The following is a 27,360-nucleotide window of genomic DNA, read 5'->3' on the forward strand; positions in this document are numbered from 1 at the left end:
AATCCATAAGGACAGAAGTAGATTAGTGATTGTCAGGGACTAGGGGGGAGGAAATTTGAAGTGAATGCTTAGTGAGTTGGAAGTTTCTGGTGTGATGGGAATGTTCTGGATTTACTGGTGAAGGTTGCACAATATTGTGAATCCACTAAAAATTAAGAAATTGTACACTTTAAAATAGTTAAAATGGTGGATCTTATTTCAGTTAAAGAAAAAATCAAGGATTTTCAGAATATAACCTCCACCTCCTACACCAGTGCCTGGTATGTAATAGGTACTGAATAAATACTTCTGAAAAAGAATCTGGTTTTAAAAAAAGACCAGGCAGGTCTCAAAAAGAATCAATTAAACTAACTTTCAGAAACCAAAAGTATTCTGTGAATTTAAAAACTCAACGAATAGATTAAACAGTAAATCAGAAACAGCTCACTACAGAATTTGATGATATTACACAGAATGCAGCAAAAAGTAACAGTAGATATTAAACACAAGAGGTTAATACAGCTGAAGAGAATTCAAAGACTGATACCTGACACTCCAGTGTCACACATAACAGGAAAACACAGCAAATACAACTAGGCCTGAAATCGACTTGAAGACAGCAGAACTGACCACCTACATCTGGGGAAGAGAGACCCTATAGAAAAGGGTAACGTGACAATGCCATGATCCAGGGGGATTCGAGAGCCTTCCTGCCACCCTGGCACACAGGTAGGAGGAAGAGGAACCCAGGACCCTGAACACTTGGCCCTGGAGATCTGCTCTAGGAACACGACAGTCTAAAAACAGTCTAAAAAGAATGAAGAAGTATAATCAGAGAGATAATGACTTAACTGTATCCCAGAAATGAAGACATGAATTCATATATCAAAGAGGATATATTCCAAGCATGATAAATAAGAAACCTACACCTAGATATACTTAATGTAATTGCAGAAAACCAAAAACATTAAAAAAAAAAAACAGAAAAAAAGATGACCTACGAAAAAACAATAATTACCTAAGAGCTGACCTCTCAATAAAAATAAAGCCAAAAGATATTATAATAGTCAAAGTGCCAAAAGAAAAATAGCTGTCAACCCGTCAACCCAGACTGTGTACCCATGTACCCAGGATCTAACAATTAAGTAGACCTTTTTCCAAATACATTGGGAAGCATATATAAAAGCTGGACCACAAGTCTCAAATTTTAAACAACCAGCACCTATGCTGACTAAATGGAATTAAATTAGAAAAACAAAAAGATGAAAGTATCCTGATACATTTGGAAATTTAAAAACATACCTCTACATTATGTGTCTGAGTGGTAATCATAACAGAAACTTAAAAAGTACTTAGAACTAAATACTAAAAGTACTACACATTAAAATGTAGAATACAACTATGGCAGTACTTGGAACTCAAAATTCAGTGACCATTCGGTTAAAACTAAAATTTGGTTCTTAGGACCAGTAAACCTACCTCTGGTGAAAGTGACGAGTAAGAGAGGTATAAGGAAAATACTATTATTAGGAAATAATATAAATAATTCTACACCAATAAACTAAAAAAAATAAAATAGACAAGTTCTTAAGAATCGAAAAAAACCATGATATATACAAATTGACCAGAAACAGGAAATCTTAAAAGTACTTTTTGACTATTAAACAAAATTTATCAGTGCTTTAAAATTATCCATGAACAACAATTTTTTTGGAGGTAATTTGTATTTTATGTATGTATGTATGTATTTATAAAGGTATCATTGATATATACTCTTATAAATGTTTCACATGAAAAAGATTGTGGTTACTCAACACAGTCACCCATATTATCAAGTCCCCCCATACTCCACTTAAGTCACTGTCCATCAGCATAATAACACGCCACAGTCACTACTTGTCTTCTCAAGACACATGTGCTATCCAACATCTAGAGAATAGATTTTTCTAACCATATATACATCAATCTTTTGCAATATGAGGAAAACTAATATCTAACTCAATTCTAGAAATCTGGTATAACACAAGCCAAATATGAGAAAGAAAAATTGCAGGTGAATCTCAATCATCATCACAGATAAAAAATTCCTACACAAGATAGTCACAGACCAAATCATACATTTATTTAAAAAGGGGGGAGTGTTCTAAACCAGCAACACAGGATAGTTTAAAACTGCAAAAAAATAAATATAATTAATCTTACTAAATTTATAGGATAAATTCTATCTGTGATGGCTAATTTTGTATGTCAACTTGTCTGGTGCACAGATGGCCAGGTAACTGGTTTATCCGGGGTGATGGCGCGTGGGGGGGGGCGGGGAATATGGCATCTGTGGGTAAAATTGTAACACTTCCGGATTATCTCGCCTGGCTTTGGTGCATTTGCACATCCTCAGGAGTGGAAAGCAGCTCATCTCCATGTCAATGGGTAATTACCTGGGCAACCGAGGGCGTGTCTGAACCTGAGAGGTTATGGGGATGGGCTGGCTTGTTTGCTTCCTTCCGGAACAGGGAGAGAGATGGTGCTGGACTGCAGTTTGTAAGCAATAAATGGGTTTTAAACTTTATTTTTCCCTAGAGGTATTTTGCCCTGGGATTTCCTCTCCCAGGACTTACAGGGGTGTTGCAAGGCAAGGCAAAAACCTCTTTCCAAAATCACACATAACAGGAAAACACAGCAAATACAACTAGGCCTGAAATCGACTTGAAGACAGCAGAACTGACCACCTACATCTGGGGAAGAGAGACCCTATAGAAAAGGGTAAAGTGACAAAGCCATGATCCAGGGGGATTCGAGAGCCTTCCTGCCACCCTGGCACACAGGTAGGAGGAAGAGGAACCCAGGACCCTGAACACTTGGCCCTGGAGATCTGCTCTAGGAACACGAGCCCACATTGCACAGTGCCCTGGTGATTGGTGGGGCTGGACAGCAGAGACTGGCAGAGCACTCGGGGAGGCTGAGACCCCAGCCACCTGTGGAGAACAGGCATGCTCTACTGGCCCCTCTGAGAAAGAAAGCAGAGCAGGCAGTTTCAAAGACTTCCCAGCAGTGAAAGGAGCCTGGAGGGGCAAGGGCTGCACAGAGCTCTCTATTTAGAAGAAAGCTCAGGTGGACAATACCTCCGCAGCCTGCCCTCAGTGAAATCAAACTTTACACCCAGGTAAGCAGGGGGAGAATGCCCAGCCTGCTCAACCCTATTTTGGGCCAGCTGGCAGCTGCATGCAAGAAACAGCCCTAGGAGCTCTTTCCTCCCGGCAGGTGCCAGTCCTTTCTGCCAGGCCCTGCCAGTACAGCGGGCCAGGTGGGGCAGTTCCTGCCCTGCAGCCAGAGCACGTGTGCAGCCCAGCACTGGGAGCTCTTCCCTTTTGGCAGGCACTTGTCCTGCTTGCAAGCATCCCCACCACTGGGGTAGGCCCAGATGGCAGCTCCAGAGAGTAGTCTCCCTACTCGTGTGATGAGCTGACAGCCCACACAGCCCACCTGCAATCAGACCACCACAAGCTAGGCAGATCCACTGCACACCAACAGCTGGGGCACCACACAGGAAACTGACCTCCTGGGCACTAGAGGGCTAATCCTACATAAACCTATTATCCCATAAGGAAACACTAAAGAAAATGAAGAGACAGAGTAATGGTCCAAACAAAAATTTAAAAAAAAAAAACACAAGAAGGAGGGCTAGTGAAACCGAAATCACCAATCTCCTTGATAAAGACTTCAAAATAAAAGTAAAAAACATGCTCACAGACCTACAGAAAAATACTAAATATCTCAGGGAGGACTTCAACAAAGAGAAAATTTGAAAAAAACAGTACGGAAATGATAGATAAAATGGAGGGACTTCAAAGCAGATTAGATGAAGTAGAGAAGATGGTAAATGAACCAGAAATTAGAGAACAGGAAAACAAAGAAGCTGAGGCACAGAGAAACAAAGGATCCCCAGGAATGAAAGAATAATGAGAGCTCTGCAACCAATCCAAGCAGAACAATATTTGGATTAGAGGAGTACCAAAAGAGAGAGAAAAAGGGACAGAGACTTTCTTAGAGGAAATAATTGCTGTCACCAGAGAAAATAAACCCACAATAAAGGTAGCAGACCAATTAATTACTAAGTAAATACAAAATTAAATCAACTACTCACAAAGTTAGTTAAGGAATACACAAAGAGTACAGAGTATGACACCTCATATATAGAGAGTGGAGGAGGAAGAGGAGGGAGAAGGGGAGGGGAAGAAAACCACCTTTAGACTGTGTCTGAAATAGAGTAATAAGCAAGTTAAGATACACTGTCAGATAGTAAGGAAGCTATCCTTGAATCTCTGGTAACCACACATCTAAAGCCTACAGTGGCAGCAAGTACATATCTATCGATAATCACCCTAAATGTAAATGGACTGAATGCACCGATCAAAAGACAGAATGGCAGAATGGATTAAAAAATGAACAACATAAGACCCACATATATGCTGCCTACAAGAGACTCATTTCAAACCCAAAGACATACACTAAAAGTGAAGGGATGGAAAGATATTCCATGCAAATAACTTGGAGAAAAAAGCAGGAATAGCAGTACTTATATCAGACAAAGTAGATTTCAATAACAAGAGACAAAGAAGGACATTACATATAAAGGGCTCAGTCCAACAAGAGGACACAACCATTATAAATATCTATGCACCCAACATAGGAGCACCTAAATATGTGAAACAAATACTAACAGAATTAAAGGGAGAAATAGAATGCATTCATTTTAGGAGACTTCAACACACCATTCACTCCAAAGGACAATCAACCAGACAGAAAATAAGTAAGGAGAAAGAGGCACTGAATGACACACTAGAATAGATGGACTTGACATCTACAGAACACTCCACTCAAAAGCAGCAGGATACACATTCTTCCCACATGTACATGGAATGTTTTCAAGAACAGATCACATACTAGGCTATAAAAAGGGCCTCAAAAAATTAAAAAAGATTGGAATTGTGCCAACCAGCTTCTCAGACCACAAAGGTAAGAAACTAGAAATAAATTATGCAAAGAAAACAAAAAAAAACACACAAACACATGGCAGCTTAACATGTTCCTAAATAATCAATGGATCAATGACCAAGTTAAAATAGATTAAGCAATATAGAGAGATAAATGAAAACAATCATTCAACAGCCCAAAACCTGTGGGATGCAATAAAGGCAGTTCTGAGAGGAAAGTATTTATCAGTACAGGTTCACCTCAAGAATAGAGAACAATCTAAACTAACAATTAATGAAACTAGAAAAAGAACAAATAGAGCCCAAAGTCAGTAAGAGGACATATATAATAAAGATCAGAGCAGAAATAAATAAAACTGAGAATAATAAAACAAAGAAAGAATCAATGAAGGCATGAGCTGTTTCTCTGAGAAAATAAGCAAAATAGATAAAACCCTAGCCAGACTTACCAAGAAAAAAAGAGTGTACACACATAAACAGAAATGAGAATGGAAAATCACTACAGACACCATGGAAATGCAAAGAATTATTAAAGAATACGATGAAAAATTTTAATACCAACAAATTGGATAACCTAGAAGAAATGACAACTTTCCAATAAATACAGCCTTCCAAGACTGACCCAGGAAGAAACAGAAAATCTGAACAAACTGATTACCAGCAATGAAATCGAACTGGTAAACAAAAAATTACTTAAGAACAAAATTCCTAGCCCAGATGGCTTCACAGCTGACTTTTTCAAACATTTTAAGAAGAGCTAATGCCCACCCCTCCTTAAAGTATTCCAAAAAGTAGAAGAGGAGGAAATACTTTCAAATTCATTCTATGAGGCCAGCATTACTAATACCAAAACTAGACAGACACCACAAAAAAAGAAAATTACAGACCAATATCCCTGATGAACACAGATGCAAAAATACTCAACAGAATATTAGCAAACTGAATTAAAATCATCAAAAAGATCATCCATCATGCCCAAGTGGGATTTATTCCAGGGATGCGAGGATGGTACAATATTAAAAAATCCACCAACATCATACACCACATCAACAAAAAGGACAAAAATCACACAAACATCTCAACAGTTGCTGTAAAAGCAAACTTAACAAAATTCAACATTCATTCATGATAAAAACTCTCAAAAAAATGCTTATAGAGGGTTTAAGAACGTCAATATAATAAAGGACATATACAACAAATGCACAGCTAACATCATATTCAATGGCAAAAGCTTTTCCTCTAAGATCAGGACCAAGACAATGATGCCCACTATCACCACTTCTTTTCAACAGAGTACTGGAGGTCCTAGCCATGGCAATCAGACAAGACAAAGAAATTAAAGACATCCAAACTGATAAGGAAAAAGTTAAATTGTCACTGTTTGCAGATGACATGAAAACCCTAAAGACCCCACCAAAAAACTGTTAGAACTAAACTGAATTCAGCAAAGTTTCAAAATACAAAATTAACACAGAAATCTGTTGCATTCCTATATATTAACAATGAATTAGCAGAAAGAGAAATCAGGAAAAAAACTCCACTTACAATTGCATCAAAAATAATAAAATACCTAGGAATAAACCTAACCAAGGAGGTGAAAGACTTATACCCTGAGAACTATAAGACACTCGAGAGAAAGAAGACACCAATATATGGAAATACACCCTGTGCTCAGGGATAGGAATTAAATTGTCAAAATGGCCATCCTGCCTAAAGCAATCTACAGATTCAATGCAATCCCTATTAGAATCCAACAGCATTCTTCGAAGAACTAGAACAGTTTTAAAATTCATATGGAACCACAAAGGACCCCAAATAGCCAAAACAATCCTGAGAAGAACAAAGCTGGAAAGATTACGTTCCCTAACTTCAAACTCTACTACAAAGCCACAGTAAACAATTTGGTACTGGCACAAGAACAGCCCCATAGATCAATGGAACAAGAACAGAGTGCCCAGATATAAGCCCCCACATATATGGTCAATTAATATATGATAAAGGAGCTATGAATATACAATGGGGAAATAACAGCCTCTTCAACAACGTGTGTTGGCACAACTGGACAGCTACACAAAAGTAAACTTGAAATGCATCGAAGACCTGAATGTAAGTCATGAAACCATAAAACTCTTAGAAGAAAACATAAGCAAAAACCTCTTGAATATAAACATGAACAACTTTTTCCTTAACACATCTCATCAGGCAAGTAGAACAAAATAAAGAACGAACACATGGGACTACATCAAACTAAAAGACTTCTGTATGGCAAAGGACACCATCTGCAGAACAAAAAGGCAATCCAGAGTATGGGAGGATATATTCATAAATGTCTGATCCTGTAAGGGGTTAACATCCATACCTCAACACTCCTCGCCAAAAATAACCTATGAAAAAATGGGCAGAGGATCTGAACAGACACTTCTCCAAAGAAGAAATTCAGATGGCCAACAGGAACATGAAAAAGTATTCCACATCACTAATCATCAGAGAAATGCATATAAAAACCACAATGTGATATCACCTAACACCGGTTAGGATGGCCAATATCCAACAGACAAGAAACAACAAATGCTGGCAAGGATGTGGAGAAATGCAGACCCTCCTACACTGTTGGTAGGAATGGTAAATTGGTACAACTGCTATGGAAAGCAGTATGGAGGTTCCTCAAAAAGCAAAGAACAGAAATACCATTTGATCCAGTGATTCCACTTCTAGGAAGTTACCCAAAAAAAACAAAATCTCCGACTCAAAAAGATATATGCACTCCTATGTCTATTGCCACATTTTTACAACAGCCAAGATATGGAAGCAACTCAAGTGTACAGCAATAGATGAATGGTTCAAGATGCTGTACATGTACACAATGGAATATTATTCAGCCATAAAAAGGAAAAGAAATCCTGCCATTTGCAACATAGATCGATCTAGAGGGTGTATGGAGAAAGACAAAACAAAATCAACAAAATAGCTGGAGACTCACAGACACTGAGAAGTGACTGGTGGTCACCATGAGGGAGGGGTCAGGATGGGTGGCTGCGGAGCACAAGGGGGAGAAAGGGGCACAAAAATTCTGAACTATAATATCCCTCTTTGTTGACACTAACCACACTAGAAGGGGTGAGGATTTAATAATAAGGGTCTGTTGAACCACCATGTTATATATCTGAAACCAATATAATATTGTGTATCAATGATATTTCAACTAAATAAACAAATTCTACATAGCCATTAAAAATGTCTGCAAATCACTGACATAAATATCCATTTGCTACTTGGAAACAGGCTCAATGAAGTGAGGAATAAAAGTCAGTCAGTTGCTAAAAAACGTATTAAATGGCATACTTATGCAAAACACCTTCTCTCCCTCTTTACTGGAATGGCTCATTCAACACACACATGAGCTCCTCTGTCCCATGCTACAAGAAACCTTGGGAGAGCCCCTCTCCTTCTCTGCAACCTCCTCTCCTTCAGCTGAACTGTATATAATACCACACATTAATTTTCCATTTGTTCCCATCACAATCTGATGCCTGACCTAATCCTTTACCCAAACTCTATATACTCCATCTCTATTCAATTGTGGACTGCCTAGTAAATCTCTTCCATCATTCTTACCTTTCTCTTCCAACCCATAACCACCCTCTAACTGTAAGTCCCCTATTCATCTCCCCACTTCAACTCATTCTCTACAGAGTAACCATGGTAAACTTTCAAAACATAGATATCATGTTGCACACATAATCAAAATCTCATCCCACTCCCCTTAAAACCCATTGCTCTTAGGATCAAGTCCATACTTCCAACAACTGAACACTGCCTGCACAATGCTGCAGGACATAGCACACCTACACATTCTAGCCTCATGTTCTACCACCTTCCCCCAGTGACTCTAGAATTCTTTCATCCCATCTACCTCACCAAAGCCTTGTTCTTTTTGAATCTTCCAAAATGGCCGTCTCTACTGGAACAAACCACAACTCTCTGAATAACTCCACTTATCATCCCGCATAATCCAGGAGAACAATCTCCTAGTTTCATGCTTTACTGAACTATAAACTCTACATAAGAAAATTATATTCAATGAATATTTGTTGAGTCCCACACACCTTGGGGGACTTTCAGGGGCAAAAATGAAGTAAACTGAAATATTAGTATAATCACTTAGTAACAGGCATATTTCTAATGAAGACGGGGGTATCTTAAAAGCTTCTACTCACAAGTTTTTCTTTCTCTAGTTTTTGCAGTAAACTCTCCATGTTACTTCCAATTCTTGTCTTCTCTACAACTTCATAGAGGCTGCAATACATTCCATTCTTCAAAACTGACATAAGAAAAAAATACATTGTGAATATTTAAACCAGCTGTTTCTTATATATTTTAATAAAATGAAATTACTTTACCTTCATTTGGACCTAAGTATGTTTCCTTATAAAAGAGTGCTGGAGGGATTTTCTGTTTCAGATGATCAATACTCATAACTGTTTCAACATCTAATTTCTCAGGACTGAAAGAAAATTGAAAAAGCATGTTCATCTTACCTGTGTTTTCTACTCTAGCAATGTTATCTCTCTCTGCCCCTCTTTGTCTCTCACACACAAACATCGTGATGGAAAACAAGAGCATACTTATATTAGCATGTTTATTTTAACGATTTGGGGGACCCAGATATATACATAGGTAGATAGATACTCTCATATTACCAAATTTCCATCTTTAAGACAGAAGCTCATCCTTATATGCCAGTTTTACCAACCACAAAGGATAAAAGGTTGTCATTTCATTTAAGGCAAAACAAGTATAAACTGTTAAAATAATCTTCAAACACTTAGGAAGACCCATAACCTTTACTGTGGGAGCAGAAGCAGATCGGTTTAGGCCTTTCTATTCTAGTATGTTACACAGGACTAAAAAAAGGCCTAGAAATTTTAACTCAGCACATCAAAGCTGTTTCCAACAAAGAACTGGTAACTTTCAAGTCTATCATGTTCAAATTGTTAAATGAAAATATACCTAGTGAAACAAAGCTTTGAAAAATCAATTTTAAAATTTGAAATCACTAAGTTTTATGCCATAAATGTGTACAACTATTTAACCCATCAACAAATCAAGACAGAAAAGCAGAAGGCTTATTTTGCCAATTAAGTTTCCAAAGTTACCAAACCCATCTTTTTTAAAACAAACCAATGTTTATATTTAAGTTCACATGGACCAAAGTAAAATTTGTCAAGATAAGGGGAAAAATCAAGAGAAATGGAATTAGCAAGTACTAATTGCAATTTTCTTATGACATACTTACAGCTTGATAGGCAAAAAAGCACGAGTGGCTGACCTCAGAGAAATATAACACAAAAGCTTTCCTTTATTTAAAAGCTGTCCTTTCCACAAGGTGTAGCTGAATTTATCTAAATAAAAAGAATCACAACACCATTCAGCCTATTGGCAACCCAGAAACAAACTTATTTACTAGAAATGAGGGGGAAAATGCCTAAGAACAAGGTTGAAGCAGAACAGTAACAAAAACAAAAAAACACCCTTGACATTCTATTTATAGGAGAGTTCAAATATCAGGATTTTTGTTTCACGTATCTTCTCCCCTGAAAAATTAGTGTGGCTGCAAAGAATAAAAAATTTGTCTAAATTTCCTCATATCAGAAAGCAAAGGACCAAAGACAAAACTGTTACTGCCCTTTTATCCCCCAAAGGCCTCCACAGTTAACTATACAAAAATCCCCCCAGTGTCTAATATTTACTAGTCACTCTTTTCATTGTGGAGAAACTTTAAGATGGAAATGTCAATATTGCTTTAATCTTCTCTACCTCTTCTAAATCCTAAACCTCTGACATGTTTAATGTTTTTAAAAGGCTGAGTCATGAAACTTTATTTTTCACATTTATCAAAGTGCTAATAAAATCCCTTGGTCTACTCCAGAAGCAGCAGGTTCTAGTGGTGATCTTATGCTTGGATGACAAATGCTGGTGCTACATCCTAACATGGCCTTATCCTCTTTTCTCACACTGTGCACATTCTCATTCATTTTCAAAATAAAAGAGCACTTCACTAATTTTTTACTCTGTGTACTTATTTGCTCAGTGTATAAAACTAAAAGGGAAGAAATATAATAATCTTACCTGTGTTTCTATCTGAATTGAAGCTGTTAGATCTACAAATAAATTTTTAAAAAGAAAACATTACTGATTGGTAACAACATGAAGTTAACATTCAGGACCTTGATATAAATGCTATTTTTAATGTCATACTATCCAAGAGAATTAAATCTTTCCCCCAAATAAGAAGAACAAACCAATTATTTACTATATTTAATAAATGCAAGTCTATCTGGAAAAAAACAGAATTACACACTAGGCTCAAATTACAATAGTTGCCCAGATTTAAGGGCACACTTTCCCAAAAAATATCCTTTTAGGAGAGAATAAGGGTCCATTAAAGTCTATCAATTATTTTGGTGATGAGATTTGAGGAAACAGCCTCTCTCTATATATTTATTAATCATTCAGTATTACTAAGCTCCATTTACTTACCATGCACATTTCTATATAACAGGATTATAGGGATGAACACAGACCCTGCCATCACAGTTTACAATCTCATGAGGAAGACAACCACCAAAAATTAAGTATACAGTTTCCTAGATAATGGTTTTTAAGTGCTATGGAGAAAAAGAAACTAAAGGTACGGGTGTTAAAAAAAAAGAAAAAAATTCATGGAAGGCCTCATTGATAACACTGCTTTTAAGGAAAGGAGAATTCTGAAGAGTTAAAAATTATGCAGCTAATTGGGGAAAGAGAGGGAAGAACAAATGCAAAGGCCCTGAGGCAGGAGCATTCAATCAATGCTCATTTTAGATGACAGGGAGAGCAACAGTGGAATCAAAGAAGAGACAAAGAAAATTCAGTCATTATTCCTGGGGGTATGATCTCTTAATTATTAAGTAATGGTTGTCTTTTAAAGATTCACTGTTGAAAGGCACTATAGTAAATGTGTAACGGAGATCATATACAACCACAAAAAGGATGAAAAATACAGCTGTGTAGACAAGATTATGTGAACTGGTACTTGTGGCTATGGTGATTTCCAGGGCTATTTACTCACATGAAAAAAGCACTACTATCCAAAAGACAAGAAATCAAAGTGCTGGTGAGGATGTAGAAAAATGTGCAGAAACAGCTGGTGGGAATTTGGTGTAGTCACTGTGGTAAGCAGTACGGAGGTTCCTCAAAAGCTAAAAATAGAAATACCATTCAACCTAGTGATTCTACTTCTAGGGATTTACCTGAAGAAAACAAAATCCCTGATTCAAAGACATATGCACCCCTATGTTTATGCACTCTTAACCTTCACTATCAAGAAAAAAAGGCTAACCACTGAGGTTTAACTAAATTTTAGTTTGTATTTCCACAATGACCATGAATACTCATGTATCTGATTAATTTCAAGGGGTAAAAAACAGGAAAGGCACACAAGGTGCTCCTCCTAACTCAGCAGCGCAGGGTTAGTAATATTCCACTCTGGATGATGTCCACAACTCCTAAGTCTTACCTCGATGAAGGGGCAAACTTTGGAATTTGTGTATCATCGCTATAAGTAAAAGACACAACTGCATATGGATACACATGTCTTGGTCTTCGCCTCAGCTCATCAAAGCCATACTCATAAAAATAATACTAAAAATAAGAAAACACAAAATTAGTTTCTTGAGAAAGGTGACATGTGGAGTGAAATCTTTATCTGTCTGATTTTTGAGAAATATATCATTTAAATGCCTCTAACAGAAAACACCTGTAAGCACTGTGTGTCAATGTAACTAAAAAATTTGCACTTCATATTCATTCTGATGTAAAACGTTCTGCTTCTGTATGTATCGGATGCCAGAATACTAACAGGTATTAAAAATGTTTACTTCTGCAGAGCTGACCCCAGAAAGTATGCAACAAATTTCCTAGAAAAATGTTGCAAATGGAGCCTAAGCTCCCAGGTCAGCCCAGAAAAGCCAATCTGATACAAAAAAGGAAAATATTAGAAATAATCTCAACCAAACTACCATTTTGTTCATTATTTCAAAAGAAAAACACATTATTGGCTCCAGCTGCAGGCAAAGCAGCAAAGGGGAGATGGGAGAGATCGCAAACCCTGGTGACAGGGCAGCACACCCTCCCCCGCCTGTGTACCTATTCCTTCCCTTCGTCTATTCACAACACTCATTACATGAGGGCTCCATGACCTGTAGACTAATGATTTTCATTAAAACAATGTCCTACTTTATAAACAAAGCACTGTCAAAGTCCACTCTCTTAGCAAACTATTGATTTCAATAATTTCGTTGAAATAATGTTCAGTAACGCTGCTCTAGAAATGCCTGGAGATTTTTTGTAAACACTGAGCCAGTTTACAAGTTCTGCTAGAAAAACCAATTATTACTTTATAGTTATATCTCGTATCTACCAATTCTACTACTGTCCAGAAGGTAATCAGATGAATTGACCCAGATGACTGGTGAATATAATTTTTGCTAAAAGCACCCAACAACAGGAACAGGTTCTTCAAAAGAAAGGAACAGGTATTCATTTTATTTTATGTAAATAAAAGTGAAAATTAAAGAATGTTCTCAGAGACGTTAGCACCACTGTTTTTCACACCGAATCTCTTTGCATATATACATTTTTTATGTGTTTGTTAAAAAGAACAACATTATTTCACACAGTAGTTCCCTTATCTGGGGTTTCACTTTCTGCAGTCACACGCAGTCAACTGTGGTATGGAAGCCCACGATCCTCCTTCAGATCTGTGGTCAGGAGGTTACCAGCTGAATGCTGCCTACATCACAATGATGGTGTCACTCACCTTGCTTCATCTCACCACACAGGCATGTCATCATCTCACATCGTTACAAGGGTTAGTACAGTACAGTAAGTTATTTTGAGAGAGACCACATGCATATAACTTTTATAACAGCACTGTTATCATTGTTCTAGTTTGTTACTTTCTTTGCTAATCTCTTACTGTGCTTAATTTATAAATTAAACTTTCTCATAGATATGTGTAGAAAAAAACAGTATGCAGAGGGTTCAGTACTATCTGTGGTTTTAGGTATCCACTGGAGGTCTTGGAATATATCTCCCTCAAATAATGGGGAAGACTACTGCAGTTAATCATATAAAAATACACAACTAAAATTCATCAATCACTGTAACTTTTAAGTCTCTGTAGTTTACTGTACACCAATTACATGTGAACAAAGCCTTAAGTACCTTATTACACAGGAGGTATTTCTAGACCAGGAGAAGCCAAGGCTTCAAAACAAAATGAGGTGTGTTGAGGGCAGTCATCATACCAAAACAAACAAACAAAAAAAACCCACGATGGAGGTCATGGAGGTCATAATCTACAGGAAGGGAGAGTTAGACTAAGTAAGGCATCTGAGTATCACTTTGTGAGTCTGGGGAGCCACTGCATGTTCCTGAGCAGTCCAGGAAAACACTGAAGCAACAGCAGTGAGACACAGGAGTACGCAACACTATGTGGAAACCGGTCTAGACGGCAGTGGTGGCAGTAGGAACTAAAAGTGAGACATTTTCAAGGATTTGGTGACAAACCAATATGAGGTCATAACACTAAAAATGGATCCAGGCACCTACCTGAGTGAGCTCATAGGCTCGATAGGCCAAAAGTGATGTGACTCTACTGGCATTCTTCGACACATGACATTCATGCTTTGGGGTTGGGTCCAGAGCACTTTTATTCAATACAGATTCCAAACTTTTTACACCCATGGAGTCGTATATACTCTTTACTTTACCCTAAAATAGAGAAAACCTTTTCAGTCTACGTAAACCTAGTTGCTGATGATATGAAATTAGTATTACAGAATACTTTTATATTAGATCACCTGTGTTAACAGTCCTTTCCCAGTGCCCCACATTTTCTATCAATATTGAAGCAGTAAGAAAAAGTTAACCATGAAAAAAAAAATGTTAGGACTGTTTAAAAACAAGGAAGTAAAAATTTATTCACAATACTTTTCACTAGCCCCAGTACATTACCAACACACTACCGTCTCTTCTTTGGGAAGGAAAGCAAACTTTGAAGTAAGCTGAGCTTATATCAAAGCTGGCAGACCACTCTCAAACACAACTGTATACCTCAAGCACAAGCAAGCTATAATCTTCAATTTAATCAAACACCTAAACACAGGGTAAACTAAAATTCAAAATCAAATGTTTAATCTAGGAAATGTAAAAGCTGAAATTACCTTCATTATTTTAAAAAGAACAACATCGCCCACTGCCCCAGCTTCCAAAGGATTAGCTTGTAATAAATCAGCATACCGAGATAGATAGATACCTAGTAAACAGAAAAATTAAAGAATTTGAACATAGACACAAACACAAAAAAGAATCCAAATATTTAACCTAATGATAATACATAAAAGATATGACACCTTTTTAAAAACGTAGTGACAGTAAAGATAGCTACTATTTAACCAGAGCAAAAACAAAACCAGACAAACATGAAACTAATCAAATTTTCAAAATCACTAGGACTAGATTAAGACAAAAAAGATGATGTTTAATCAGTCTGGAGTATGCAAAATCACATTATTTTACATGTAAGTAGTACGCAAAAATGATAAAACTGGCTTTACATTGAAGAACCTGAAACTAGTTTTCTTTCCTGAGAACATGACAAAGCACACGAGTTTAAGTATAAGGACTGCAGCAAAATTAGATAACATATTTTTAAGTGTCAACTAAATAGTACATAAATGAAAAAAGAAAAAAAATTACCCATGGAAGGACTGCCAAGAATTGTTATTTTGGACTGGCCCACTTGTAATCCTTTTTCACATATGCTTTGAACCTAAATAAACAAAACACTTCATCTTGTATTACAATACATTAAAAACATGAATAAGTAATCTGTAAATTTGCTTAAAGCCTAAACTATGTTCTACATTACAGAAGTTTTACATACATGCCAATTTATGACTAAGTATCAATGTGAAACTGGCTTACCCTTCTAATGTAACCATACCTGGAATCCATTTTCATTTACACTGATGTGTGTGACAGATACTCAAAATTAATGCCACTCATATATACAAACATCTCCTTTTAGACAGAATTAGACTGGCAAAATATTTAAGGAGAAAGAAACTCCACCTAAACATCTTCAATTAAAGGAGAAAAACAATTCCTGGCACATATAATCAACAATATACAAGATAATCTATTATAATGAAGGGAAAATTACCATCAAGCACATTGTAGGGGGAAAAAAGGTTTGGTCAGGGAAAAAATGCACATCTGAAAAATAAATGACAAAATAATGAAATATCTATCCCTACAAAATCGTTTGCTCCCTTATACATTGTGAAAATGTTAGTTTGTAATTACCAAGTATATTATTGAACTGAAAAATTAGTAACTTACAATGGAAACATCCTCCAATTGTTTTTTATAAAACAGGTTCACTAACCTGGTATCGATCAACCATCAGAAATGCGTAAGATTCTGAAAGTTCTTTATCTAAACGACCATCAAACTTCAGTTCTCTTCGCTTTTCTGTAAACTAAACAAAATTAAAACTATAATTCCTTCTTAGTACATGATTGTTTTTCAAGCCAAGAGTTTCAGTAACTTTATTTCTAAGAAATTCCAAATCTACCTAAGTAGAAATTCTCTCCATGTAATTATCTGCACTTCAATTTTTTCCCTATTATACTTGCCTCTTAATTATTAGTTAAATAAGCATTTGGTGTTTATCAATGTAACTAAATTTCTATTAATATTGAACCACCGTCCAACTCTCAGACAGATCTTCAAGTTTTATTTATCTTTGGATCTCTCATTTTCTCAGGATGGTGTACTGCATACAGTAGGTGTTTTAACTAATCTCTGTTTAATGACCAACTTTTAAACTACAAACTCAATTAGGAAAAGAAACAAATGTCTCATTTCTTTTAACTATATGCTCAATGCCAAGTATGTAAGACATGCTCCATACATATTTCCAGGATAAAAGAGTGATCTGGTCCAAGTACATCTGAACTCTAAGTCACCCTACACTGCTGGCTTTCCTTTTAGATACAAGCAAATAAACATACAGCTAATCCTTGAACAACAGGCGTTTGAATGGCACAGGTCCATTATACAGATTTTTTTCAGTAAACATATTGGAAAAAATTTTGGAGGCTTGCACCAACTTGAAAAAAATTTCCTTTTGCTAGTTTAAGAATATAATACATAATACATCAAACATTCAAAACATGTATAATCAATTGTTTGTTACCTGTAAGGCTTCCAGTCAAAAGTAGGCTATTAGTTAAGTTTTGGGGGGAGTTAGAAGTTATACACATATTTTTGATGGTGGGAGGATGTCTCAACCTCCATACTGTTCAAGGGTCAACTGTACATTCTGAATATGGTGCCCATATGTAATAGATTTATATATGGTATTCAGGCCATTACTCTTCAACATTACAATTAATGGAACTTTAGGCTAAATTTTCATATAAAATTAATAATCTCTATAAATACCACGAAACCACATCAAACTACCAAGGCTTAATTTTCTCTGGGAGCCAGTAACATTCATCCACTTTAGGGATTCATTCAAAGCTAAATTCTGGCACTAAGTTAACCGACTCATAAAAGTACAAAATTAATAGTATTTCATGTATATTAGAAAACAATACGTATCAAAGATTGCTAAACATCTCAATTGTATTACCTAAGAATTACACCTGCTGGGTTTTCCTAAATCAAACCAAAGAATAATCTAATTTGTGCACAAAACTTCAGTTCACTATCTGACATGCTTTAACTGTTCCTCTTTGTTCACATTTTTTTCACTAAGAATTTCTGGTGAGGACATTAAGACAATGTAGTTACTTGTTAATAACTGGAGAAAAAATTAAGTATATCCTAAAAAAATGTTTTGAATACACATTTGATTTCACTAACCATCTCTCCATTTGGACATAGTATTGGAGGTTCTATTTAATTAACATGGACATGAAAGAGCAAAAAAGCCTCATGATGAATTTACAACAGAGCCATTGTGCAGTAAGCTATCCCTATGCTTCGGATTTATTTTTAGTAAAAGAAGTTACTTTACATAATCATACTTTAACAGAGCAGATAAGTACAGCGCTATAAACGTTTGGGAGAAAAAAATCTGTCATTTAAAGTTTGTTTTCAATTCCATAATTTGGTTTTCCTAAAAACTGAAGCATTTTTAAAGAACAGGAAGTAAAACAAATTCCAGGCTATTCACTGGATCTGAAGAATCTTACAATATGCACAATTTAAAACATACCTCCTTTTCCAAAAGCTCATTATGTATCAAGCAAGCACGTTTGTAGTTAAAATTTGTTACTGAGGTTGGTTCAAGGTAAGATGAATGGAGAATATTTAAAACATCTTCAAATTCTCGAGAGCCTGGAGTTAATGGCTGAAAAAGTGCTAAAATGGAAAACATTAATTTTAAGATCATTCCACCTTAAATGTATTCTTATATTTTTGTGGGTTAATATAATTTTTAAATAAAGTAAAAAAAAAGCATGAGGGCTATTTTTATTTTGTGAAATGCAAAGATAACATTAATTCACTGAAGAAAATGTACAACTAGTTACCTACTGATCAGTTTCTTCAGCAAAAAGCAGCTGGCATTACACATGAAGACAGAGGTTACAATTTTGCAAACATCAGGGATGATACATACTTAAATTGCTTAAAGACTCTCGTAAGAACCTGTGCATCTAACAACTTGCATGATTTCCTATTTTTAACTGTTATACTGAAGCAGTATGTCTAGGTCTGCTCACACCATAAATGAAAGCATGGAAACATTTAAGACACTTAGGTGTCTATAAAATAAAATGATTCTATTTAGTTGTTAGAATAAAGTATGCTACATCCAGTGATTTCTGGTATTACCAATATATAGTAGGACATTTATTATGAAAACTTTGTAAAATGGAAAGATGTGCAGCTTTGGACTCAAACCTGGATGCAAATATCAGATCTAACATCTACTGGCTTTGTGGAAACTGTGGGTAAATCAATTACTTTTATAAAACATGAGCTCAGTTCTCCCATCTATTTAAAAAACAAAAAAACTCTAGCTATCCTAATCATTATATGCCACATGCCACATGAGACAGCACACGGAAAAAGCTGAGTACAGCATTTGATGCAAAGACAAATAGACATTTTTACTCCCCACTCCTCCAACTATTTTACCCCCTATTTAAACTTTAAAACGCTTAATAGTCAAATATTCAATTTGTTCTTAGTGGATTACTGGTTTAATAACCTCAACTTTCCATTTTATGCATGAAATAGTTTTAACTTCCTAGATTTCAAACACCAAATCTGTAAGTTTTTCTCAAACTTAAAGGGAACAATTTGATTTTTCCTTGTAGATAGAAGCATTCATAGAAACTTATACTCTACTACCTTATTTCTTCAAGATAATTTTTAGTGTCAGTAAATGTCATAAAATACTTTTAGTTCACTTCTGAAAATGTCATGTTCTCATTGTACATACTCTCCAAGGTACTAGACAGCAACTAATCAACTGTTTTTATTGTATAGTCATTAGGTTTTAAGAACATGGTGTCAGATGATAAGAGCATTCATCCATTCATTTACCAAACCATGTATATTACAAGTGTCTGTAAAAATGTAGCTTTCGGTGATAGAATGTGTGTTGAACGAATGGATCCCATTACTTTGGGATCGCACACTTAAAAGAAAAAGTAAGAAAGCCAAAATAGTTACAGTAAAACAAAGACACTGAAAATAAGCAGGGCAAAAAATAAATCACTCAAAAAGTATTAAACACAGAAAGTATCCTACAGTCAAGTTTGACAGATGAATATATTCAGTATCTATTGACTATAAGCTCCATGCCAGTGGGAACTTTTTCTGCCTTGTTCATTACCTTAACATTTACCAGTAGCTAGAACTCTAAGCTAAATGACTAAATAGGTGAGTAGAGAAAATGATAATCAAATTCGTCAAGATTTTATACCGAATACAAATATACTCTACAACTACAAAATAAAACTGTCATTTTAAATTAGGTCTCACAAATTCAACAACTCACTAATACAGACAAGAAAGCTCAAGAGAGAAATACATACTCTCAACTCAAATCTATTTTACAGGATGTGGTAGTAAAAACTGTTATCTTTTTGACTGTCCCCAACTAAACTGGGAAAAACTTGGCAGGGAAAACAGCATGTGAAATAGCCTTTATAGGTTTCCACACCCAAAATGAGCCAAGCATGATTTTAAAAGTTGGGTTTTATGCATAATTGATTTCTGTATTTCTAAGCAAAGTGACTTCAGATGTCTTAAATATGCCAAAAAGTATCACATGGCTTCAAATTTGCACAAAATTATAAAACTAGTTTTCCTTAAACTGACCCAATTATTTCCACAGTCTAATCACAAGTGAAAATTTAAGTCATACAGTCATATAGAAATTAACAAATTATTCTAAAAAAAGTATTTAACATTTGTTTCATTACAAAGCAATGTCCTATAGTTTTATCAGATGTACCCTAGTAGACTGCCAGTGGGAAAAAATTTCTTGTGAATGAAAAATATGGAAGGTGCTGAGATTTTAGGTCTCTCAATAGATAGCTATGTCTAGGCATTTTATATTTCAAATACCTCAGGTGGCTTTACTAGTTAGACCATAGTCTCTATTTTTTCTACCCAACTATTTTTACAAAAATAAAATTATGCTGTAACTATTTTTAAGCATTTCAAATCAATGAGCTGGTAACACTTAAGAAATTTAACAAGTTTATGTTCTGAATGTCCATTTCCTGGTGGCCTATTTTGCCCTTAACATTATGTACACCCTGATAAGCATACCCCATGTCACTGATTTTTTAAGAAAATATATACATCATAATTGTAATTACGGGCCATTATTTCAGCCCTGTGACTATAAAAATGAGGAACAGAATACTTTATTTACTCATCATCCCTTTTACTTAAGGAGGCCAGTATCCAATATACTGTTCCCTGGATTCTATTATTAAGTCTAACCAATAGTGGGTCACACTACTTTTCAGACACTGTACTAAGAGCTTTACATGCTTTTTTTCACCTTTGTCTAGCCTTTATTTTTAGAATAATTGAAAAATTATTTTAGGTAGGTGTCTGATATAGAACATATACTTGGGTTTTATATTGTAAGCCAAATTGTAAATGTTTTTAATAGGTAAGTAAAGCCCATTGACATTTATTGTTATCACTGGTATGTTCAGTTACAAATCAAAATACTTTATAACCAGGAATTAAAAAATGTAGATCCTATGTTTCCTATGTAGATGCATATATTGACATTTAGTAAAGTTCCTTATTTTGGGTCTTGTGGTTACCTTTACTCTTGCAATTTTTTTTTATCATCAATCTACAATTACATGAAGAACATTATGTTTACAAGGCTCCCCCCTTCACCAAGTCCCCCACACACATCCCATTATGGTCACTATCCATCAGCGTAGTAAGATGCTATAGAATCACTACTTGTCTTCACTGGCTTTACATGTATTTTTAATCATCAAAACCATCCTATGAACTTCATTATACCCATTTCACAAATGAAAACTGTAACAGCTATCAATCGACTTGGCCCAGTATTAGTTATTGAATGAGTAGGGCAGTTGGGCTACCTAGCTCCAAATCTTGTATCCTGGACTAAAATAAAAGCAAAAACGTACATAAATGAGCTGAAACTAATCATTACAAGAGCTGGAACAATGTAATTGTTTCCTCATTTTAGACCAGGAAACCATATAGAACACTGAAGAAGGAAATAAGCTCTAAGAGTTATGTCTAGAATTTTGTTTTCCCTCGTTATGTCTACTCTCAAATATCTTATGTATTTCTCTAATGCACTTAAAAGGGCCAAAAGTTGTAACTAATGCCCTTTTTTGATGTATAAAGCTAAACAGCAGTTAAATAGCTCTTCTTAGCTTTACTTATTTACAGGACATCCATCAAATGCATGTCACAGATATGGATAAAGTTGGTTTTTGATAATTCACAAGGTTTCCATTGACAAAACTGATTATAGATGTTTTATAGCATTGAAAAACACAGTAAGAAAGGCCTTGGATATTTCTAATTCAGATGAGGAAACTGTACCACAGAATGAGACCTCGAATTCAAGTCTCCTGACTCCCAGTCCATACTACTATTAAATATGTTTTATTACTGGTAACATACAAAACATATGCAAGGATTTAATGTTATATTTAGTCAGTTGGGATAGACATAAAATTTAGGTCAAGTGGTAATTCTGTTCCTTAATCGAAGAAACATTTTTCCTCAATTACTTTTACCAAATCAGTATCAATGCCAATCTCTGGATTTGTATTGTGTGTATATACCTAAAAACTACCACGTATACATGTTTGTAAATACCAGCTAAACTTAAAATACAGACCATTATCAAATCTACAAATGGACATTATGAAATGTATATTCTAATTTAAATATTTGATGGGAAAAAAGGAAAACGCAGCTGCACTGGGGATCACGTGGTCTGCACTTCTCTCTGAATCCATCTCTGATACCTACTTATAATAAGGATTAAACTACAGTAAATATCCATTTGTTCCTCACAATAATTTACATTAAGTCATTGTAAAAATCGCTTTTCCTCAGTGTAATAAAATTGCTACAGACAACACTTCAGGAATGGGTGTTTCATCTCTAAATCAAAATTAAACATAATGAAGAATTAGGAATGAATATGCTGGCAGAGATCTTGAGAGGTAAGTACAAATTTGAAACTTCTTTTTTTGGATTTGGGAATAAGTCAAAAAAAATTTTACCTCCATTAGTTAAAATCTGCATACACCTATCAAATGTTTCATATAGTGGATTCTGCTTACAGGTTTACTTCTATGAAGGGAAATCTATGGTAGTACAACCCAATCATTCATAATTCATACATAACTACTGAAACACCAATGCAAGACCAAAAGCATTTTGAGTCAACACATTACAAATCTCACAGTATTTTTTACCTTTAAGGTTCCAGAAATATTCAAGTCCTTATGTTACATTTCTCCAAAACATCCGTCCCAAGCAACGGTCTGCCATATTAAAATACGAACGCAACAGAACCTTTGATACTGAAAAGTTCAAGCAGAGCCATCTACTGAAAATGATCTAATATTCATGATAAAAGACTCGAGATGAAAACAGCAAATACCTAGCCAGATCCTATAAAGTGGTAACTTTCAAGCCTTCCAAGAGATTTTGGGATGAAGTATGAAACTAACGGCACCTCTACACTGTTCACGATAAAACTTTTAATTATGAAAAACTGAATTTTTCTATTAAACTCTATCACCAAGCACTAACTCTTCTCAGCTTGGAACAGGATAAAGCCTATGGTGGCAAAATAGCTGCTCATTTAAGTCTTAAAGCTGTATTTAAATCGTTACTGCACTATTTGAACGGCTGCCGCTCGGTCTATGTTCAGAAAAGTTAAAAATTACTCACATTTTTTTTTACTGAATGCCGAAAAAGTCCACTGTTACATTTTCCTTACCCACAATCTCCCTGACAGGAGGAGATAGGTTAAGAACCATCTGCCTCTAAGTGAAAACGTAAAACAATTTTCCCCAAGGAGCATCAGACTCAGGGGAGAAACCTAGGTGTTGTTTCCTAATTCCTCAATTATATCCACTTTAAGCGTGTTCAAATGAAGTCTGTTTTTACAGCAAGCTCTGGATTTTCCTCATTAAAAAAAAAAACCACAGGCACACATGGTGCCTTCCAAAATTTCCTAGTCTTTCCCCATTCCAAACCAAACTGAGGGTTTCTAGGCCAGCTCTTTGTCAAAAGTCAAAAGGTGGTACACATCCGTGGTTTATGATGTACCATAAACCATATTCTTAGGTACTTGAAACCTTTAAAAAAAAATAAGACAAAATTTTATCAAGCTAGAAAAAAGAAAAGAGCTCAATCTCCTACTTCATAAACAGAGTCCACCTGAATGTACTTCCAACCTATTCTCCTCCAATTGATAATTTAGGCCGGGCATCTACCTTTCCTCAGACCATTCCATACATCTAAATAACCAAAGGAACTGACAATCCTGACCTTACAAGTATCCTCTTCAACCCTAAAACACGTAACATTAACTCACCAGATCTTTCTAGAAACATTCCTCATGGGAGTAGACAAAAGGGTTCACCTTTGTCAACATGGTTTCTCACACCAAGGAGTTCCTTGGCTGCGTCATCCAAATAGAAGTTAACAGTCTGGCTTTATTTGCATCTTATTGCTAAAAGGTTCTAATAATTTCAGTTGCGCAAATGGAGCTGGTTACGCACAAGCAGAGGAAGCGCTTCACTCAAGATTCTAAGTCTTTCCTAAGACTGATATTACAAATAAAGGTTTCTGCAAGTAAAATTCCTACTATTCCCAAAGGAAATGATGAAAAACTGAATCACGCGGTAAAACAATGAGGCTCTGGACTAAATCCAGAATATCTCAAATCACTGGATAAGTCAAAATACAGTATTACAGTAGAAAACGATAATACTAATTATGATCTCCACTAGAAATGTGTCACAATATGGCATTAAGTTTATAAAAAGGGTAAATGTAGTTCGTGCTAGCTGTTCCTGTATTGGTTCCAAAAAAACTAGACTGGACTTCTTACGGCTGAAGTTCACTCATCTTCAAGATCAAGTTGGTGACTCTGAGGGGCATTAGCTAACCTCCACTTTCTTTTCCCACAGGGAAATTACTGCACCAAGAACCTACCTTCCCATTCTTCTCAAGTACAAGAAAAAAAAAATCATACTAAAGTTTGGGTTTAAAGAGAGAGAGAGAGAGACCTATTTAATCCAACGCTTGGAAAACAAGGGGGGAAAAAATCTACATGGAAATGAAGTGTGATGGAAAACAGCAGTGTGCGTGGATCACATCTAATGGGAGATTCTAAACAAGGGAAGACGCTGACATCGAGCAGATTCCAAGCAGACAGAGAGCTGAAGAACTTCCACAGGAAGCAGCACTCGTGGTCCTCTGGACGCAGCGGCCGTGGGGAAAGCCCCGAATCCATGGCCACGGGCCATTGCCACGGCGAGGCGTGTCAGAAGCATCCTTAGGCGGGCCCAGCAGCTTCTCTGCCTTCCGGGGTTGGGAGGGGCGCCGAGCACCATCTTTCCTCTGGGAGCTGCAGCCTGACGGTCAGGCTTCAAACCCGAGCTGCTTCCAGCTTCCACGGGGCGAGGGGGAGCAGGGGCGCGTGCTTCCACCGCCCTCCTCTCGCACCACGCGCAGCCGCGGGCGGCCGGCGCTGCAGGCGTGTTTACGTGTCTCGGGTGGGTGTGGGAAGAGGAGACAGAGAGGCTCTAATGGAAAGATGGAGGGGGAGAGAGAGAGGGGTTGGGGAGGAGGGGAAGCACCACCTTTCTTTTCTCTGCTCTTCCTGGGGATCTGAAAACTCCTCTTAACGGGCCTTTCGGGCTCTTCGGGGCCTTTGGGCAGGGCGGCCGCGCCCGCCTCACAGGAGTCCTGAGGCTGCTCGTGGCCGAGGCCCGGGGCGGCCGAGGACGCTGCCGTCTCCTGAGGCCCGGCGCCGCCGCCGGGCTCCGCGATGCTCTGGCCGCCGCCGCCGCCATCTTGTGGGGAGGATTCCAGCTCCGGAAGCGCCTGCTTCAGCTCGTCGTTCCCGCCGCCGCCACTTTCCCAGCTGGCGTCCGTCGGCGGGGAGGCCTCCGTCTCGGTAGCAGCCGCCATCGCGCCGGCGGAACGGGCTCCGGGGACGTTTCTGCCCACAAGGTCGACGGGGCTGGGGGGAAGGGGCGGCGGGCTGTCCTCGCCGCCTAGTTGCCCTCAGCCCACCCACCCCCTTCCCCCCGTGACCGTGGCTCCCGACCCAGCAGCCGCTCGGGGGCCCCAAGGCGGGCGCCCCAACCGTGCCACCCGGCCCCAGGCGCCGCTTCTCGCTCGGGCAGTTAGTTCTTCGGTTGCCCCCGCCGCCCAACGTGCTCGCGTCGGGGCCGGGAGGGGGCGGGGCTACCGCGAGCCGCTCCGCCAATGGGCGCGCGGCGCCCGCCTCCGCAAGCGCGGAGGCCCGCGCCGGGGGGCGGAGCTTCGGGGCTGCGGAGCCCGCCAAAAGGGGCGCCCGCAACGCCCGCGAGCATCTCGACGCCGCGCCGGGCCGCGGATGCCCGGGCCGCACCAGGCCGCCCCTGCGGGCAGGGATGGCGCGCTCGGCCCGGCCCCCGGCGCGCAGGCGTCGCCCGTTCGCGGCCAGAAGACCCCGCTTCTTCACTCACGAGATTTAAGTGGCCAAAACTGGATTCCAGCAGCGGATGCGGCTGATGCGGCTTTGAGAAATAGTTGCATGCGTATAAAGGCCTGGGGAGGAGATGAGAGCAGGGCCAGCAGCGATGAGGTTGAAAGCCGATCGCCTCGGGCGGCTTCCGCGACCAGCCATTCCCATCAGATCTTGCATCTTTGCAATTGCTCTCACCTGCACCCCCTTAATCTCAAAGGGTCGGAATGCACCGCCCGCCAACAGCATGCAGTCAGTACCCGGGATCCCTTGATTTGGCTTAGCCTAGTGTTAACTGGATTTGGTTCTGGGGAGCTTGAAGGGAGAGGGGCTGCTGGCTTTTAGATTTTAGTCCTCAGGTGTTTTCAGTTTTCCTATAGAGAACATCTACTAAAGAAAGATAAACATTCGCAGCCACATTAAAAAACAGCAGGTGGTCGCTTGCCCTTAAAACAATTTGACAATCTAGAGGAAGTCCTTTTAAATAATTTGTGCTGACTAGCTTGAAACTATTATTATGGGTTATTGTGGTACAGACAATGTTTACTGGATGCTATCTGTATGCCAAGTGCTGGACAAAGCGAGTTACATACATTATCTCGTTTAATTCTCACAGCAGGTATCAGGGAGACACTATTTAGCACAATTCAAAATACGGGTTGCAAGACGCTGAATAAATTAACAAAATCAGAATTCGAAGCCAGGTCTGTTGAACTCTGATCGACTACTTGCCCTTGACTGCTTCTCTAGGTCCTAATCCTCACAGCAGCCCTGCAGCTTTATGCATTTCATAGATGAAGAAATGAGGGTTGACATTTTGCTCAGAGTCTCCAGGCAGCAAAACCAGGACTAGGACCCAGATCTCCATTGTCAAACTCTAGCTGTCTCCAAACCTGTAATTATAATCAAACCCTCGGCCTTGCCACGTGGCTGCTACTTAAAGAATATTCCCAAGGGCATCAGGAAAGTCGGATTCCTATATCCTGTGATATATCACCGCTGTTTACCAGCTGATACGGACATCACAGCTTGCCAGCC

The 27,360-nt window shown here is 37.8% G+C and overlaps 1 protein-coding gene across 6 annotated transcripts in view; it reads right to left on the reverse strand.

Annotated features, from left to right (window-relative positions):
• The window catches only part of TASOR (transcription activation suppressor), a 49,245-nt gene extending 23,191 nt beyond the window's left edge, over positions 1 to 26,054 (reverse strand). For 5 of the 6 annotated variants that reach the window (XM_073230737.1, XM_017680202.3, XM_017680201.3 and 2 more), the window contains exons 1-11: positions 25,451 to 26,053; positions 18,307 to 18,452; positions 16,465 to 16,557; positions 15,774 to 15,846; positions 15,239 to 15,330; positions 14,625 to 14,786; positions 12,529 to 12,653; positions 11,100 to 11,131; positions 10,267 to 10,372; positions 9,371 to 9,474; positions 9,188 to 9,291 (exon numbers count right to left, since the gene is read on the reverse strand). In XM_073230737.1, coding sequence (XP_073086838.1) covers positions 9,188 to 9,291; positions 9,371 to 9,474; positions 10,267 to 10,372; positions 11,100 to 11,131; positions 12,529 to 12,653; positions 14,625 to 14,786; positions 15,239 to 15,330; positions 15,774 to 15,846; positions 16,465 to 16,557; positions 18,307 to 18,452; positions 25,451 to 25,781 — 1,368 coding nt within the window. In that variant the 5' untranslated portion in view covers positions 25,782 to 26,053. Of the gene's footprint in view, positions 1 to 9,187; positions 9,292 to 9,370; positions 9,475 to 10,266; positions 10,373 to 11,099; positions 11,132 to 12,528; positions 12,654 to 14,624; positions 14,787 to 15,238; positions 15,331 to 15,773; positions 15,847 to 16,464; positions 16,558 to 18,306; positions 18,453 to 25,450 lie in introns of all 6 variants that reach the window. The other variant, XM_073230738.1, reaches the window with a different exon arrangement.
• Positions 26,055 to 27,360: the final 1,306 nt, after the last annotated feature.

This window comes from Manis javanica, chromosome 3, assembly GCF_040802235.1.
Source record: "Manis javanica isolate MJ-LG chromosome 3, MJ_LKY, whole genome shotgun sequence".
NCBI classification, from domain to species: domain Eukaryota; kingdom Metazoa; phylum Chordata; class Mammalia; order Pholidota; family Manidae; genus Manis; species Manis javanica.